The sequence below is a fragment of the Pelodiscus sinensis genome, chromosome 10 (genome assembly GCF_052426305.1).
Source record: "Pelodiscus sinensis isolate ZL-2025 chromosome 10, ASM5242630v1, whole genome shotgun sequence".
NCBI lineage: Eukaryota > Metazoa > Chordata > Testudines > Trionychidae > Pelodiscus > Pelodiscus sinensis.
Genome location: NC_143061.1, coordinates 25588418 through 25608042, shown reverse-complemented (window position 1 = coordinate 25608042; position 19625 = coordinate 25588418). Strand labels below are relative to the sequence as shown.

Below are 19625 nucleotides of genomic sequence, written 5' to 3'. Positions count from 1 at the left end.
ATATACCCATTTCTCCTAAAGCCATGACTATGATTTGAAACCTAAACAGACTGGCCAGATATTGACCTAGTGGAAGCCATGTAAAATAGAGGATCCTTTGCACAGCTGAATGCATTTCTGGCTTTGTAGTCTCTTTGCATTTTCAAGAAACAATCAAAAATATACTATGGTACCTTTCATCAAAACAAAGACACAAATCTTTCAAAGAATAATAATTAGAACACTTAAAATGTTTCATTTGAAACGTTTTCCTATGAAAACGGCCTTTTGGAAATGACAGGGCTTTGAAACCTCTCTGCCAATGTTAGTGTCTGGAAGAAGTTTTGTTTTGTTGATTTTAGCAAAAGGGTGAAATTAGATACAGCCATCACCAACACAATATAATCACATACATATACACACTTCAGCCTGTATCTAGTCACCTTAAAAGGACAGGCAAAAATAGCTTGGAATATTGAATTTTATTACATAAACCACTTAATTTCAGGAAGGTGTTAACATTCTAGATTAGCTTCTTATGTAACAAAGTGAGGAAAAAGTAAATGTACATGCTGAAAAATAGTGCTACACGGTGGCTTCTGCATACAAGTGTCTCTCAGATTAGCTTGTCAATATCATTTCCTACTGCTATCATCTAACAATTACACATGTGGCAAAATACAGAAATTGTTATGTAAATTCTTTGCATGTTCCAAAGTTACCTGTTTTACCGCATTAGCCATTAACTAAAGTCACCTTTGGAAAGATATTCACTTTGTAGCAATTAGATGAGTTGCTCTGAGCTACTTTGGTGGCAAAAGTAAGTGTCTGTGGGCCTGATCTTGCAGCCATTACTCACTTACGTGTTCTCATGAGTAGCTAAAACCACTGATTCCACAAAGCCAGTCTCACAAATGAGGGGGTGCAGACTTGTACCTAAGATTTTTTCTTACCACTTTGTTTGGTTCTGAGATAAACAGGATGAAGTGTCTTTGCATTTCAAAGGCAGATGCAAAAGCTCAGTGTTACACAGACTGACAGTTTTACAGATATGTGGTTGCCTCTCTGCTTTCCTTTTCTTTAGCTTGTGCTACAGCCACATTAATGCACTGAAGCCACTCTTCAGCATTCTTCTCATCTTTAGCCTTGAAAACATAGGTCTTGTTGTCGGTGAAGATTTCAAAGGCCCGAGGAAGGCTGCGGTCCCTGCGCTTCTTGGCCACAACTTTCACACTCTGTACCTTACTGAGTTCAATGGGGCAGTCATCTGGATCATCTTTCTAAAACACAGAAGGTGGGGGAGGGAACACAACAGTCAGTTCAGACAGAAAACTTTTGTTGTTCCTACAAAGTAGCTACATCCGTTGCTGTAGACTGTGCAACTCTTACTCACTTTGGGGAGCACTGAGACTGGAATTTGTAAAGGAGCCTAAAGGAGTTTAGTATCTAAGGGTATGTCTACACAGCCACCCTAGTTCGAACTAGGGTGGCTAATGTAGGCATTCGAAGATGCAAATGAAGCCCGGGATTTAAATATCCCGGGCTTCATTTGCATCTTGCTGGGTGCCGCCATTTTTAAATCCCCATTAGTGCGGACTCCGTGCCCGCGGCTACACGTGGCACGGAGTAGGTAGTTCGAATTAGGCTCTCTAATTCGAACTGCCGTTACTCCTCATGGAACGAGGTGTACCGGTAGTTCGAATTAGAGAGCCTAATTCGAACTACCTACTCCGTGCCGCATGTAGCTGCGGGCATGGAGTCCGCACTAACGGGGATTTAAAAATGGTGGCGCCTGGCAAGATGCAAATGAAGCCTGGGATATTTAAATCCCAGGCTTCATTTGCAACTTTGAATGCCTACATTAGCCACCCTAGTTCGAACTAGGGTGGCAGTGTAGACATACCATAAGGGGGTATGTCTACACTACCCCGCTAGTTCGAACTAGCGGGGTAATGTATGCATACCGAACTTGCTAATGAAGCCCGGGATTTGAATTTCCCGGGCTTCATTAGCATAAAGCCGGCGCCGCCATTTTTAAAAGCTGGCTAGTGCGAACCCCGTGCCGCGCGGCTACACGCGGCACGGGCTAGATAGTTCGAACTACGTAGCCATTCCGAACTATCTGTACTCCTCGTGGAACAGATAGTACAGATAGTTCGGAATGGCTACGTAGTTCGAACTATCTAGCCTGTGCCGTGTGTAGCTGCGAGGCACGGGGTTCGCACTAGCCGGCTTTTAAAAATGGCGGCGCGGCTTTATGCTAATGAAGCCCAGGAAATTCAAATCCCGGGCTTCATTAGCAAGTTCGGTATGCATACATTACCCCGCTAGTTTGAACTAGCGGGGTAGTGTAGACATACCCAGGGTTATTTTGAAATATTTTATTTCAAAATAGTTATTTTGAAATAGCTTATTTTGAAATAATGCGTCTAGACACAAAATGGATTTCGAAATAGCGTTTTGCTATTTCGAAATAGCACGTCCACACTGATAGGATGCTGAATTGCATTTAAGGCCAGCTGGAACCGTTTCTGGCAGGGCATCAGGTTAGGAGTTACCTTGTGTGGCTGCTGCCTGAGGCTATCTGAGACCTGTGCTTAAAGGGACCCCCCTGGACAGCCAGGTCTAAGGTTTCCTCGCTTGCTTACCTACCTCACTGAAGGACGGCAAAGCATTTTTTTCTCTGCGTGCTCTGGTTGCCCTCACTCAAGACACCACAGAACTCTGCAGCATGGAGCCGGAGCCACCCCTGGGCACTCTGGTGCTTCTCCTGGACCTGCTGCTGTGAGCCTGGCAGCATGTTCTGCAGGCAGTAACAGTCTCTCTGGTGTGCCCCACTGGGGGCTTGTGCCTCATTCCTCCCTCACGTCCTTCCACTTACCCCTTCCTAACCCCCCTTCCTGCTGTACAATAAAAGACACATGTTCATTACAACAAAGCCTCTTTCTTTAACAAAACTGGGTGAAGGGGAATGAAACTGAGGTGAGACTGGGGAAAGAATGTGGGAGAGGAGAGGAGGGAGAGTGGGAGAGAGGAGGGGGAAACCTGGGAAGAGGGAGCTGGCAGGGGGAGGCAAGGGGAGGAAAGGGGAGGAGAAGCTCAGGGCTCAGGGTTGGGGGTCTCGCTGGCCCAACTGTCTCCCAGCACTGTGGGTGCGGGGACCTCAGCGTCCCTGCGGATGTGGGGAGGAAGAAGCGGGAGGGGGAGAAGGAGTGGGAGGAGGAGCGGTAGCTGGGGAGGTAGCAGGGGCTGGAGCAACAGGAGGCAGCAAGCTCTGCCCCAGGGTTGATGACCACCTGAGGGGCACAGACTGTCCTGCCCCCCAGGATGCAGTCCATGGCATCAAAATAGGGGCAGGAGTCTGGATCTGCCCCTGGTTGGGAGCTGCCCCCTGTGGGCCTGGCATATGCCTGCCGCAGCTCCTTTATTTCCATGCGAACCTGCTCCTGGGTTTACCTGTGGCCTTTGGTGGCCAGGCTGGCAGCCATTCGCCTGTAGACGGTTGCATTCCTCCATTTAGTGCGGAGATCATGGATGTTGGAGGCATCCCCCCAAACCTGAATTAGGTCTCTGATCTCCGCACTGGACCAGGCAGGCATCCGCCTTTTCTGGCCCCTGGCAGGCTCTGGGAGCTGGCAGACTGTCCTGGGGAGCAGTGGAGGGCTGGCTGGCACTGGCTGCCTGGCTCATGCTGGGGCCACTGGGTCAGGTGCAGTGACTGCTGGCTCTGGGCTGGCAGGCTTGGAGCTGGCACAGGTACTGTGGCCAGAGTCTACCCCTTTAAGGGCTCCGGAGAGGAGTGGAGGGAGAGGAGTTTTCTTGGTTGTGCCCAGAATGGCCACCAGGGCACCCTGGGAAGGGCTGGAGGCCCCCTATTTCGAAATAAGAGTCTACACAGCACTTATTTTTAAATAGCAATTTCAAAATTGGCGCTATTCCTTGTGGAATGAGGTTTACCAATTTCAAAATAAGCGCTCCGCTATTTTGATTTAATTTCAAAATAGCGGTTTGGCTGTGTAGACGCTGGTAAAGTTATTTTGAAATAACTTCGCTGTGTAGACATACCCTAACTCTTATTGAACTTCAATAGGTTTTGGGTGCCACAGTCCCCTACAAAATCCTGTCTCCGTCAGCTAATCCAATTAGAGCTACTTGTGTAAAGGTTGCACAGTAACCCATGAACTTTTCTATCTTAGCATTGGCATGTTACTCCCACTCTTTTGCAATGGGTTGAAATTAGCTACTAATACAGGACTGTGATAACGCCCCCTCTCTCAGCCCCTAGTTTTAAGGGTTGTGAAAGGTGCCTGAATGACACACCTGGAACCTGAAGTGTTCCATGAATTCAGAGCCCAGACAAAAGGGAACCAACAGCCCTGGGCAAGGTGGGGAGAGGCAGCTCCATGCTCTCAGGTGGAAGAGGCAGTGCTGAAGGGCAGCCAGCCCCCATCATTGCCCAGAGCACAGCACCCTCTCCCCCTGCCTCAGAGCCACATGGAGCAAGCAGCGCAGCACTCTGGCATTGATTTAAAAGGCCCAGGGTTCCAGCAGCTGCCACAGTAGCAGCAACTGCAACCAGGAGCCCTGGTCACCTTTGAATCGCTGGGCTCCGGGACAACAACTCCCTTTGCCCATCTAGTCAGCAGGCCTGCCCAGAGAGCAACAGTGCACATTTCCCCTATGTCCTGTGGCTGTGCCTCATGCTGCCTCGGAAAGATCAGGAGGAGCAAAGGCTTTAGGCATACTCAGTTGCTGAGCTCTCTGTTCAGCCATTTTCTCTGCTGAGACTGCCAATGGTTCCTTATACATTAAATGCCCTTTGCAAATATTACTTGGTTCACTTCTTAACCATAGCCCCGGGAGCTAGGGCATTGTAAATATTTTGGCAAAATCTTGGAAATACATTTTCCTAATGCGTTTCTTAGGATTGACAATGCCTGTTTGCACACATTGGGGGACAGATGTATGTGAATATGTTGAAGGACTGGACAGCTCACAAAGCCCTGAATATGTTCATTTTATGCATACGAGTAAATCAATGAAATGGTAGCACCATTTTTCAAGTGGGGAAAATGAGGTAGTGAGGGGATAGGCATTCTAATTGAGGTAAATCCTGCAGGAGGGAACTGAAATTCCTAACTACCGTTCTCTCCGGGATAAAGTGTTTATTAAGCTCATGGAATAGGCAAAAATTGTGACTTTCTAACAGCCTCCAATCCATGAGATGTTGTGGCATTAGTATGGATTGCCTGTTCCTCATCCACCGAAGCATGGCTCTCTAGGGAGCTGTGTTGCCACTTCATGAACTTCATCCCTTCTTCTAGCCAGACAGAGGCTGGTGCATAGGGGTTAATGTTGAAATGAGCCCAATTAATTACCCCTGAATGGCCAGTGGGCAGTGGTAGGCAGAATGACTGATCCCCAATGTAGACCCTTTAAAGGATATGGAATCAAACCAGGGGATGTCCATGCAATTTACTCAGTTTTTTTTATGGTGTCCCAGGAAATGCAAACCAATCATAGACCTGAAACAAAATCCTGGATTTTGTGGATGGGAGCCATTGTAGCTTTTATGGTATTAATGGCTGTGGAGATCAATTCATCTGTGCTGCTCAGATTTTAGTTTTCCTTTACCTCCCTTTCACCCACTGGCCAGATAATTGCTTGCACAGAGCAAATATTGTTAGCATGGTTATTTTAAAGGCAAAAGGGTAGCGACAGGCCTACAGGAATATTCAGGCATAGCCAGCTGGCTATTTCACAATACTTCTTCTGTGTTTGGTTAATATTTTCAAATCTGCACTGAGGCAAAGGGAGATTATTCACATAATACTACTCCTTGTTTAACAATTCAGGAGAATGAGCAGGGTGGAGGGTTTTAGTACTAAACCAGACACAAATACCTTCCAGTTCAAATAACTAAAATAAACACCACGTGCAGGTGACGTGGATTATGTAAAACTGACTTAACTAGCCATTACCTATGACTGTGCAGCTTAATAGGTTACATTGTATTGTAAATGATGCACAGATCACGTGGACGATCTGATCAGGGAAGGCCCATTGACTCCATGCAGAGGGTTTGTAGGGATGGAACCCTCACTGTGTGGAGTAATGAAAATCCCAGAAAAATCTGTATTTTCTCCTGTTTTGAAATTGTGATTTGGAATGATTTTGTATTCAAATCTAAGATTTCTAAAGTAAAGGAGACAGAATAAATCTGGGTACTAGTAGCATGTCAAGTAGGCTAGTCCTCACAACTGCAGCTGTGCCTATGAACTAAATAGCTATGTTGCAGTGTTGAGGTTAATTTGTATTTTAAAAATCTCAGGCCCAGCACTACAGTTTGATGGGTGTAAGGTAGTGTGTCTTCTCTAGAAGCAGACAGTCTATGCAAACATGCATTACTAAAAACAACACCTTTTCTACGTGTTTCTCCCATATCTTTAAGAAGAGAGAACTAAACTGGTGTTTTCCACAAAAGGCATACAGCTAAATAACAGGATACAACTGTTCCCATCTGTTGGCTGTTCCCGTTGTGGGACTAACATACAAGACAGACACTGTCGGATCTTGCTTTGAAGCGTAAGACCTCCTACTTCTTAGAGTGGACACCAAGGCTATGTCTACACTACAAGTTTTTGTGGCAGAGCCCACTCTATTAGCCTCATTTGGCACCGACACTCTAATTGACAATATTTTTTCCTACTTTTTCCTTCTCTTTCCCTCCCCATCCCCTCTCTTTCTCTGTTATTTATTTGTACCCTGAACCCCTTACTCCATATATCTGAAGAAGTAGGTTGTCCCCATAAAAGCTCATGATACCATCTACATTTTTTGTTAGTCTCTAAAGTGCTGCAGAACTATTTGTTGTTTTTTAAGACTAGATAATTGTTCTATTTGCCCATCACTATTATTGGTACCCTTGCAATCAGGGCAACTATTAAAGTCTGCAATATCCATTCTCTCTCTAGAGATAGCTTTTCCAGAACTGAGTTGAGCCACGTGGGTGAAGCTGAACAGGGAAGCTTGCAATGCTGTTCCTCATGCTGTGTTCATGCAGAGGCTAAAGACAGACCCTGAATCACTAGGGATATCAGTCTAGTACACTTGGCTAGCTCTAATGTCAGTAGCAATGTAAAAGCAATAGGATATAACACAAATGAATACTTTGAAAATATTTGTGTCTGAATGCAGTTACTGCACCTTTAAACCTGTCTGCTCCTGTGCATCACCAGTACAAATAGTTAGAACAGCTCATAACTCTTGATTTTACCAGTTTAAAAGAAGTAAATTAATTTGTATAAACTATTCAGATGATCAGAAACTGTCATTCAACAACCTATCTCCCAGGGTTCCTCCATTTGCTAAACAATTTACATTTCTTGTATTAATAAAAGAGACCTGCAAAAAAAACCACATTTTAGACAGTTGATTTGCACAGAATAGTCACATCCCATGGGAATTAGAGGCACTCTGATGTGCCTGTGTTGCTTTACTAATGTAGGCCATCTAATTATCTTTCACTGTATTGAATAAATTTTCTATAGGTCAAACATCTTGTGAGGAAGTTGACAATTATTGTGGTGAATTAAAAAGAGGTAAACCTCAATCTATAGTAAAATAGACTGGTCATAAAAGTACAGATTACTTTGTCTTTAAAAATCAAATCAACAATTCAGGGAATCACTAGAAGTGCAGGGAAATGTCCTTTATGAATCAGCCCCTTTTTGATGGCCTGAATTTGTCCAAAAAAGGCATGAGTGCATCAGGGACACAACTTTGTACTATTCCCATGAAAGGAAGGGATTCAAACAGCCATTGTAGAAGTTTACAGCACTTGATTTTGTTTATAGATGGTAATAAACACTCTTTAGAATCAAAATTAAGCTTTACAGTCAAAATTTCAGCCAGGCTCTGATAAGAGGCTGCTGCCTTGGAACTTCTCTAGAAGTGTTCCTGACACTAAACAAAAAGGCCATTTTGTAGTGTTTGGTAATGCCAATTGCTAAGGGCCGAAGAAAGTAATTTTCCACTCAGAGTGTTTAATAAATAAGAAGTACTGAAATTAATTTTGCACTATTAGCGTGGGCCAAATTTCTCTCTCACTTTGCCTGGATTTATACACTGGGACAACTGAGAACAGAATTTAGCCCTTTACTGGGAGAAACAGAGAACTCTTGCATTGTTATCCCATTTTCAGCAATAATTTGTGTGTTTCCTTTTTGGTAATGATTATAATGTCACTGTGGATTATTCAGTTAAACAGAAATAGCCCATTGTTTAAAACAAACAAACAAACAAACAAACAAACAAACTTTGTACTAAATTAAACCTTGACCTTTGGGGTACTCTTAACTAGAGGTAACCAACTAAAGAAATCATAAAAGATTTTAGGGGCACAGTCTACCTCAGTATTTCTCAAACTTTTTGGCCCACAGCTTACCCCACTCAACACAAACCTTTCGGTGGACCACCAGCCAACCACCAACCAAGTTTATGTCCAAAACAAAAGTTTCTAATGTTGTTTTTATTTATGGCAGGAATGGGAAACCTTTTTTGGGTTGGGGGCCACTGATTCACAGAAAAATCATTTGGGGGCCACACAAGTGAGAGGCAACCCCCCCAAAACAAAAAAACCCAACTCTCATTGATGTGGTCCCCACTGAGATACCTCACTCCCCTGGTGCTCCACACCCAAGGGCAGGGCGAGGAGATAGGGCAGGGAGAACCAAGGTTCAGGGCTTCCCACAGGCCAAATTAACTCTTTTGGGATCCTGGGGTTAGTAGATTTTGTGAGCCCTCCCAGATGAGGCCAAAAATTAGGGGTTCAGTGTGCAGGACAGGGCTTCCAAGGACTGGGATAGGGATGGGGAGGGGGTGGGAAGTCTGGGTGGGGAGTATGGTGCTGGAGCAGGCTAATAGTAGGGGTCTGTCTGGGAGTCTCGGTGCAGGAGAGGGTGAGGAGGTGAGGTCTGGCTGGGAGGAAGGATGCCAGGTTGGTCTGGGGATGAGATGTCTGGCCAGAGAAGGGGTGTAGGAGCAAAGGAGGGTGCAGAGTGTCTGGCCGGGGGAAGGGTGCAGAAGCAAGGGAGGGTGCAGGAGCAATCTCTCTCTCTCTGTGTAAGGGGGTTGGGAGTGCACAGTCTGGACAAGAGGGAATGGGGGGGAGGAGCTTGCCTGGCTTTGTGCCCTTCCGCCACTCCCAGGCACCGTGTCCCAGGCATGACTTCCCACTGCTCCCATTGGCCATGATTCTGGCCAATGGAAGCAGTGGGGAAAGCCTCCAGGCAGTGTGTCACTGCGCTGCAGGTCCTCCAGATGGGGGAGGGAGAGTCACAGCGCATCTGGAGCTGCTTACTCCCCCCAGGAGCTGGATCTGGTAGTGAGTCTTGTGTATTTCTCCTCCCCTTCCCCAGTGGGAAGTTGGTACTGGAGCTCCAACCTTGCATGAGAGGGGAGGCTCAAGGCTGGAGTGCCAGTTAAAGACTCCCCGGTGCAGGAAGAGGGTATGGGAAAGGGCTGAGCTTGAGCCATGACCCACTTGCAAGGTGGCTGCGGATCACTAGTACTCCATGGACTGTAGAGAGCGACTGGTCTACCCATATCACATGGATGCAACTTCCATTGAAGCCAATGGGAGTTGCATCCTTTGATCTGAGAGCAGAACTGGACCTAAAGTATGCAGAGAGGGATTTTCAGATATGTGCAGCATTTGCCTAACTCTTAGGCCAATGCCAAGGGCCTATGAAAATCCAACCTTTCTTGCCACAGGAAGAGGCAAAAGCCCTTCAACAGTATATACAAGCTTAGCCAGCAAACCACTGGCTGAACTTAGTAATGTAGTGTGAGGAGAATATAGAATAAGTAGTCTTGAAAAGCTCCAGGGAGAAGGTAATGCTGGGAAGGGAAGTGAGCAAACCAAAGTGATGTTCTTCTAACTTACTGATTTTCCTTTGCGAAACAGAAGCTGGTTGCCAGCGAGAGTGAAATAGCGAGTTTTCCACCTTTTGATAAACTTCCATCTAACTTGCTTCTCTTTCAGCTTGCCTTCAATCAGAGGTTGTCCATCTTGATTTACAACTAATGAGGAAAAATGTAACGAGGAAGTTATTCATTTCCTCTCTCTTGTCTCAGAAGGAGGCACAATTTTTTCTCCAAACCAAAAATCAGTTTTGCAGTGTTGCTGTATAAACCACAAGACCACATTTCCCCTCTGCCTCAAAATATTCAGCCATGATTGAAGAAAGGTGTTGCAGTCCACTACTTGTGAAGGATCCATTTTGTATAATAGGCCTGATAGAGTGGATGATCTACATTGTTCCCTCTTCCCTTCATCTTTTCTTCTCCTAACTCTTACTACTGCGTATTCGTCCACCTGTTTCCTATTTCTACTCAGCTTATTATCCAATCTGGCAATATTTACACAAAATCTTATACAACAAGGCATACGTTTAACAGAATAATCAATACATGATTCAGCAAGATAAATCTAGAATGACAAAAAGCAGACTCATGACCTTTGTTCTCCTCTCCCCCAAATAACAGCTATGCTCTAGGTTTTCTCCTGTCTTCCCTTTTTAGGTTGCACATTCTTTGAAAAAACAGTGACTTTCATCTGTCTATACTAACACTCTTTGGGTGCCTTTATATAAATCCATGGTATGCCAACATATTGAACACTTTGTGCAGATCTGGTCAAAAAAGATATATTGGAATTGGAAAAAGATTCAAAAAAGGGCAGCAAAAATATTAGGGGTATGGGAACAACTTCCATATGGGCAGAGATTATTAAGACTGGGACTTTTCAGCATGGAAAAGAAAGGACAAAGAGGAGATAAGATAAAGGTCTATAAAATCATGGTTAATATGGAGAAAGTAAAGAAGGAAGTGTTATTTACTCCTTCTCCTAATACAAGAACTGGGGAGGAGAGGGAGGAATCACCAAATGAAATTAATATGCTACAGTTTTAAAATGAACAGAAGGAAGTATTTCTTCACACAACGCACAATCAATCTATGGAACTCTTTGCCAGAGAATGTTGTGAATGCCAAGATTATAACAGGGTTCTAAAAAGAACAAGATAAGTTCATGGAGGATAGATCCATCAATAGCTGTTATCCAGAATAGGCAGGGATGCAAAACTATTCTCTAAAGTCTAAAGGTTCTCTATCCTCATTTAGCCAGAACCTGGGAATGGGTGACAGGGGATGGATCACTTGATGAATATGGGTTTTGTTCATTCCCTCTGAAGCACCTGGAATTGGCCATTGTTGGAAGACATGCTTAGATGGACCATTCGTCTGACCCAGTTGTTGTTCTTCTAATAACAACTATTTTGCAAAAAGCTTACTGTTTAGCAGTGCACTTTTACTGACTGTCACTTAGTACTGTACATTTAATTCATTAGCAATTGAAGTCAATATTGCAGTAGCATTTGTTCTAAAGTAATGGAAGTAAACTACTTACACAAACCTACTCTATTTCAATTTCAAAATGCTTGAAGTCTGAAATGAAAAATGCTACCTGCACTGGCCCAATCACGCCTTACGAAAAAGTCCCATGGAATCTGATAAGAAGATAACTTTGTTTATATTCCTGCTATAGAATTCCATAGGATGTATTGAAAACCCACACAAAGGATAACACTCACATTTAAATTCACATTTTCTTTATTTTTTAGTCATTTCCATAGAGCCAATTAAAGATCAGGACTAGGATTCTAAGGGAGTTAGGTACCTAAATACCACTGGATGTTAGCCCCGGTCTTCCTTAGGTTCCTTAGAAAATCCCAGTCCAAAATTAAGATATTAGGCACATTTCTAATGAAAAAGCCTTCTTGCTTCGTGTCAGGGGAAAGATTTATTTGCTACTTACTTACTCTATTGCTTCTATAGTTCACAAACTAGCCCTACATTTTTAAGAGAAACCCATTGGCTTAATCATCATTAATTTCTCTAGGTCCTTCAATAAGGGAGGCTGCAGAATCATTTAATATTAGCATAAAATGCTGTGAAAAACAATCCTCATACTTCAGTCAAACCAAGAATGACCTGCACAATCAAATCTCATGACACCAATGTCAGTAATGTGATATTTTGTATCACGTATGCCTGCCTAAAATAATACAATTATTCCAACACCTGGAACACAATTTCTGGAGTAGAGCAACACAAGACAGATCCTGGATACCCAATGTTTACTTTTCTCCTTCAATAACAGTTTGGCACTTAACATATTCCAACTCCACTGCTAAGTGTGAACTTATGATCTCACAACCAAGGATTCTGAATTTCAGAAAGAGGTTTGTATAGATTTATTAAAAAAAAAAACACCACACCTTGGCATCCTCTCTTCTTAAGTGGCACTCATTAAAGAGAAGTAAATAAAGTTGGACATTTAGGTACAGCATGGGTAGGCTTTTTTTTCTAGATGCATAGATTTTAAGGTCATAGAGGAGCAGCATAATCACCTGTCTGAATTTATGTTTATACTCTACATAAATACGAGTCAATTAGCCCGTCATAAAACAGGATTTTCAGGTCTCTCCTGATGGTTGGTCTTCTCTCCTGAGCCACCGGTCTCTTGCTACGTCTCTCTCTCTCTCTCTCTCTCCTCCTACTGCCTCCCCCTCTTTCTCTCAGCTCTCCTCCGCCTCCTGCCTCTCTCGCCTTCTGCCTCTCTCTCTGTCTCTTTTTTTCTCTTCTCCCCCTCCTGCTTCTCACTCTCCCTTTCTCTTCACCTCCTCCTCCTGACTCTCTCTCTCCTCCATCTCTCCCCACCCTCTTCCCCTTCCCCTCCCACCGTGGCACTCGGCTGAGTGCTGCCTGCTCAGCCGGGCCGCAGCGAGGGAGGTGGCCAGAGGGCAGGGCTGTATACGTCACTGCCTCGCCCCTCCTCCCCGGCAGCGGCCCAGCTGAGGGGTTCAGCACTCAGCCGAGCACCACAGTGGGAGGGGAAGAGGGGCGGTGACGTACATGGCACTGACCCCTGGCTGTGTATATCACCGCCCTGCCCCCTTCCCCTCCCTCCGTGGCGCTCAGCTGAATGCTGCACACTCAGCCGGGCCACCGTGGGGGAGCCCAAACAGCCGCTTGCGCCACTGGCTCCCCCGCGGCGGCCCGGCTGAGGGACGCAGCACTCAGCTGAGCGCCATGGTGGGAGGAGAAGGGCGGAGGGGTGGTGACATACATGGCTCCACCCCCTGGATGTGTACGTCAGAGCCCCGCCCCCTTCCCCTCCCTCTGTGGTGGCTTGGCTGAGTGCTGCGCCGCTCAGCCGGGCCACGGTGGGGGAGCAAGCAGCAACAAGCAGCCGCTTGCGGTCCGCACTCTCCATGCACGGGGAGCGTGGACCGCAAACGGCTGCTTGCCGCCACGTGATCCCCCGCCGTGGACTGGCTGAGCCACCACGGAGGGAGGAGAAGGGGGCGGGGCGCTGACGTACATGGCCAGGGGGCGGGGCTGTGTACGACAGCATTACAGACTCACAGACATTGGGCTACTATATATATGATAGCATTATTAGAGTAATGTGCCACAATGCTTCGAGGAATAATAGAAGGAGTCGATATTCAACAAAAAAAAGGGTTCCCTTGGAGGCTCCATCTTCAACTCAACTGTTTTCCAGTCCAGTGAGCCTCTATATAGAGCCACAATGTGCACAAAAGCTACTTGTTATGGTTGTCTATCCAGATTATTTTAAAAGGAAACAACCAAGGAAAGAACATATAGAGGCAACATATATTTCCCTCACATGGGTTTCATTATCAATGTTTAAAAATCACTTTGATGTGCATGTGCATTAAAGATTATAATTAGCTTCAAAGTCCCTCAGAGTCTTATTTACAAATGTGTCTGCATTTATAAGGCTGTGTATATCCTTCACCCTCTGCTCACAATGTCCATGGACTGTGTGACAGGCTGAACATCAATGGGAGGTGTGCAGGGTTTCAGGATTTGAAGTAACTCTGAGACAGCAAACATACTAAAAAAGAATATTCTAACATAAAAACCAAACGAATGAATGGACAAACTACCCTGCTTGTAAAAAACAGCAGCTCCGGTATTATAACGAGTTCCTGCTTGTCATTCTAAAGCACACCGGGCAATATTAGGATGGTAGGCATAGCCTTAAGCAAAGGATGTTGCTTCATGAGCATCACCTCAGAACAGCCCCAGTAGGGCCTGTTAATCAGAGACCCACCTCAGAGTCTTAGTTCCTTTCCTGTGGCCACCATTGCTCAGGGCAGAGGAGGAGGAAATGACAATAATTTATTGCTGTCTTATACCCTTAGCAAGCTATGACTGCCACTCTGCTTTAGCTGACTACTTGCCAGTGTTTACAGAAAAAGAGATAAAGTTCAAAGCATTCCTCACCCCTTCCTGCCCACCTGCTCCAGATTGTGTGAAGGGGGGGGGGGGGGGAGGGAGTAGACAATGGGTGTAGAGTCCATTCTTTCTTGTATGCATAAGGACCCAATGTCTAGGTAGCCCAAGTTGATGTGTCATGGAAGGTCTTATTTCTCTACACTCCCCTGCATGGGTGCAGAGTCATCATCTAGCCCACAGAAAATAGACATGACAACTCTGAGGACGTCCTCTGGAGTCTCTAAGGAGGCTTAACTCTATGGGTGTGTCTAGACTGGCAAGATTTTGCACAAAAGCAGCCGTTTTGCAAAAATTTGCCAGCTGTCTACACTGGCCACTTGAATTTGCGCAAGAGCATTGACGTTCTAACGTAACAATTCAGTGCTTCTTGTGCAAATACTTTGATGCTCCCGCTCAGGGATAAGCCCTCTTGCGCAAGAATACTTGCGCAAGAGGGCCAGTGTAGACAGGCGTCTTAAGTTTTTGCGCAAGAAAGCCCAATGGCTAAAATGGCCATCGGAGCTTTCTTGCTCAAAAGAGCGTCTATACTGGGCACGGATGCTTTTGTGCAAAAGCACTTTTTGTGCAAAAGCATCTGTGCCAATCTAGACGCTCTTTTGCGGAAATACTTTTAACGGAAAAACTTTTCCATTAAAAGTATTTCCACAAAATCATGCCAGTCTAGATGCAGTCTATATGTATACAACACTATTTGTTACCCACTGTCTGGTTCCTGAAATACAAACAAAATGTTATTCTTTAGAGTTAGCCCAAGAATGGATATTTTCTCTCCAGCTCTGCTAGTGTTGTCTGACGGGGCTTCTTCCCCTTGGACTCCAGCTGCTGTGAAGAGAGGTTTTCTTGTATTCTTGTAATTGCTCTACAAAAGATTCTAAATAGTTAAAACATATTTTACCTCTAAACAGAGATGATATAGCTGTGTTCTAAGTTGTATATAGATATTAAACACACATATTATATATAATTCAAGCATGAGTAAAAGCCGTCTACTGTATTCTTTTTAAACCTGGTACATTTTCAGTTTATACTGGGAAGATTAATGTTAGACTTCCTTTCATCAGTGAAAACACTGATTCATTCCAGATTATCCTATTTAGTAAATGATGAGGCCAAGTGTTTTAGGAATAAGACAGAAGTAACAAAAATCTGGATGCCAAATTTCTACTCAAGCATGAAAAGCTAATTGTTTGTCTCTGTGGTTAAATCTGTTTCTCTCCTGTTGCTCCCCCCTCGATGCTCCACATTCCTCAACGATATTTTGCATCTCTTCGTGGCAGGTCATGTTATGTATGTTGAATTCTTTCATGTCATACTCGATGTGTTGCGAGACATGACGTGACAAGACAAAGTGAAACAAAAAGCCTTTCCCCACCACTGTATAACCTCAGTTTTTGTAGATATATGCAAATGTTTATGCAGAAAAACTTGATTTGCTTCTGCACTAGGTTCATCTCAAGTTCTCTAGATTAATGGTGTTATGTTTGTTAATTTACCCCTTTGCAACAGCCCTTAACTTTGGAACAGATACATTTGTACTGAGCATCTCTTGAGAGCCAATGGAAAAAGTGAGATATTACCCCTAATTTTTCATAAGAATAAATGCATTTTAGCAAAGGAGAGAAATAAAATAGCCTAACTATGACTTATGTGAACTCAGCTGTCATTTGCATGGGTACAGCTAGAAAACTGTAACACTTTCAGGAGACTGGTTTTTATCAATGTGGGTAATTTTTGAAAGAATCTCTAATTTGTGTCTAGAAGCCAATACAAGGTAAGAGGAGGTCACGGAAATGCATAATATTATCAAGAGTTGATGTCATTTGAAACCACCCCTTGTTGTGAGACTTTAACAATATGTAGGCATAGTGGATGGGTGACTGAATAGTTTTTCCTATATCTCATCCCTACTTCTCATCCTATTGATGCTAGATGCTTTTAGCTTCCCTCTGCTTTCATGGTCACTTTTCATCCACATGAAGTTCAATTTTACTGGCCTGAACATTCATGAAAGCAAGTGCCAAACTGCAGGTGTAAACAGCGGTGGAACCTGACTTTTAAATGGTGAGGTTCTGCCATAAGAGACCATGCATTTTTGTAAAGACTAGCATGGACACTGCCTACACATTTGATCCAGGCTCCGTAGTTTTGTTCTTTATCCTGAGGATCACTAACCCCATAGTCACCCTTGCAAACTAGCTAAGTTTGTTGAGTTAATTAGATATTAATTTACAGAAGGTAAAGAGCTCTAGGGAACAGAAGGTACATCTTCGTGACTCATTTGACCAATCACAACTAACCAACCCTTAAATAGTGAAACAAGAACTGCACACTGTCACATTTTTCACTCTATATACAAATATTGCTCAAACATTGCTGAGTAAATACATTGGCATAAATCATGATCCACTTCTGGAAGTTTCCAATGCAGGAAAAGCTGTATTTGTAAGGTAAATCATGCATTGCAAATTATTTGTTCATGTGGAACCCTTCAAATTTTCATGGCACCATCTCTTTCATCAGAGCCGGATAGTGGTCATTTCAGCCTGAGTCTGTGGTTCAGATGAGAACTAGTTCATTGAAGATGGATCTGATGATGCTGATGGGCTAAGAGAAACAACCAGGGGATACAGCAAAAACTACTGGCCTCATTTTCTAGTCTGTGAAGTCTGCTTTATGTCCATCCCCCAGTACGATGTACGAGACCCTTCAATGTGCGTACTAGAAGATTTGTGACACATGCAGGAATCTTTCCATGGATTAGGGCAGTGATCCTTAGGGAGGTAGGGTGCAGGAACGGGCTGGGGTTTGGGCAGGGCCATCCTTAGGCATACGTGGAGTACGCAGTTGTGTAGGGCACCACACTTTCTGGGGAACCACTCTGCCGGCCCGGCACGGAGGGGAAGTATACATGTGCGCTCTGCACTGGAGCCAGTAGGGGTGCTGCCGGCACTTACGGCCCTGCCAGAAGACCCCACCTGGCTGAGGGACTCTGACAAGGAGGCCGGCAAGCTGACCCCAGCTGGGGAAGGGGAGCTGTCAGCCCGGGCGGCAGCATCGGGGGGAGCCGGGGCTGCACCGGGGGCGGGGTCACACACAGCGAGCTGGAGGGAGTGGGGTCACGCACTGTTTTTAAAATGGTCAAGTTGGGCCTCGGCAGGAGACGTGCTGAGCGGGCTGTGGGGGGAGCAGAGCCTCACTAGGGCGGGACCGGCCGTGTTGTGATGGGCCGGAGCTGCGAGCGCTGAGCAGCCCAGCTCCGGCTCCAGCACATGGTCTGGAGCCCAGACTGCGGGGACTTCTGGGGTTCGATTGCCGCAGACTTCAGCCCTGCAAACGGGATGGCAGAAGGTAGGCGAGGTGAGGCAAGGCAAGAGGAGGGGCTTGTGCTGAGGGGAGGGGGGACAGGTCAGGAGAAGAAAGGGGAAGGCACCAAGGGGCAGGGTGCAGGAGAGACTAATGCGGGGGGGGGGGAAGTGGAGACAATGAGGAAAAGGGCAGGAGGGGAGGTGTCAGTGGGAGGGGGGACAGGGTGATGCTGGGAGAGGAGAGGAGAGGGGAAGGGCATTGGGGGCTGGAGGGGGAGGGGAGAAGGCTTAAAAGAAGGGGTGGGCATTAGAAAGGTGGGGATGGAGCAAGTCATGTGTGAGGGCACAGAGGGGTAGGAGGGGAATGGGGCAGAGAGTGGTGAGGGGGTGGGCATCAGGGAAAAAGGGGGCAGGGGCAGTAAGGGAAGGGGGAGGCACCAGGATGGTGCAGGGGTAAGGGAAGGTGCAGGTGGCAGGGGATTCTGGGGGTGAAGCAGAAGGGCAGACACCTGAAGGGGAGAGACCTGCACCAGAGGAGAGTGGCAGGGCAGGCGTGTAGAGGGAGGTGTTAGAAGAGGAGATGAGGAGGGGTAGCTCACGTGATCAGAGTGGGGCTACTGGAGGAGTGGGCACAGTGCGAGAGAAGGGCTGGTGGAGGGGGGCAGGTCTCAGGAAGACTGAGGGCTTTGAGAAGGGCAGGAGTCAGGACAGCAGAGGAGGGTGGAGGGTTGGGGGCAGCAGGCACCTGGGGAGCTGATGGAGCAAGGGGAGGAGACATGACAGCAGAGGGAAAAGGTAGAGGTTTATAAGATATTTATTAATAACTTGAGTGCCCCAGTGGCACTTCCAAACAAGCCACATGAACTCAGTACTGGTGCACAACACAAAATTCATTTTGCTTATGGAGGAAACTCTTAGGCTATGTCTACACTGGCATGATTTTGCGCAAGAACTCTTTTGCAGAAGAATTCTTGTGCAAAAACTCTTCCAGAAGAGAGTGTCTACACTAGCATGTGCCTTTGCACAAGAGCATCCATGCCAGTGTAGACGCTCTCTTGTGCAAGAAAGCTCTGATGGCCATTTTAACCATCGTGCTTTCTTGCGCAAGAAATTCATGTTGCCTGTCTACACTGGCCTCTTGCGCAAGAACAGTTGCACAAGAGGGCTTATTCCTGAGCGGGAGCATCAGAGTTCTTGTGCAAGAAGCACTGATTTCATACATTAGAACGTCAGTGTTCTTGCGCAAGAACTCGCGGCCAGTGTAGACAGGCAGCAAGTTTTGTCGAAAATGCGGCTGCTTTTGTGCAAGATCGTGCCAATGTAGACACAGCCTGAGATGGCACACTTCCCCCAGCCTCTCCACCCCCTGAGTTAATGTCACACACATGGGATTAATGCAATTGTAGGATAGTTGCATGAGGGAGGTTTGGTGGGGGCCAAACTAATCCCTATTGGTAGGAGGATGGTGGGAAAAGTTCTTGGGGGGGGGGGGAGTGTCACATGACATCTTTTACTTTTGGCCATGTGTCCATCTTGCCCTGAGAGTGTTGCCTCCAGAGGCATGGCTAATGGGGGTCAGGGGTGTGACTAATGGGGGGGGGGGTCAAAGAGTACATTTAAAAAAAATTCTTTGGGTGCACACCCTAATGAAATATGCTGTGCATGCCTCTGACAGGAAGCAGTAGAGCATGTAACAGCAGGGCTGGGTCCTAGAGAGCTGAATGCACTGTTTGCAGCACAGTCTGAGGGAAGGGATTGGCTGCTGGGGTTTCTCGGAAGGGGAAGGAGTAGGGTGGAAGAACAAGTCAGTCATAGGGGCACCAGTTTAATACTCTCGCGTAGGGCACCATAAATTCTAAGGGCAGCCCTGGGTTTGGGTGTCTAGATGGGAGGTTGGGTGCAGAAATGGGCTGATGGTGGTGGGGGGGTTCTGGATGGGAGGCTGGGTGC

The 19625-nt window shown here is 45.9% G+C and overlaps 1 protein-coding gene across 6 annotated transcripts in view; it reads right to left on the bottom strand.

Moving 5' to 3' along the window:
• Positions 1–446: 446 nt before the first annotated feature.
• The window catches only part of VEPH1 (ventricular zone expressed PH domain containing 1), a 209302-nt gene continuing 190123 nt past the window's right edge, over positions 447–19625 (bottom strand). For 5 of the 6 annotated variants that reach the window (XM_025184857.3, XM_075937777.2, XM_006123465.5 and 2 more), the window contains 2 exons: positions 9926–10062; positions 447–1259 (listed from right to left, as the gene is read on the bottom strand). In XM_025184857.3, coding sequence (XP_025040642.3) covers positions 1023–1259; positions 9926–10062 — 374 coding nt within the window. In that variant the 3' untranslated portion in view covers positions 447–1022. The remainder of the gene's footprint in view (positions 1260–9925; positions 10063–19625) is intronic. The other variant, XM_075937779.2, reaches the window with a different exon arrangement.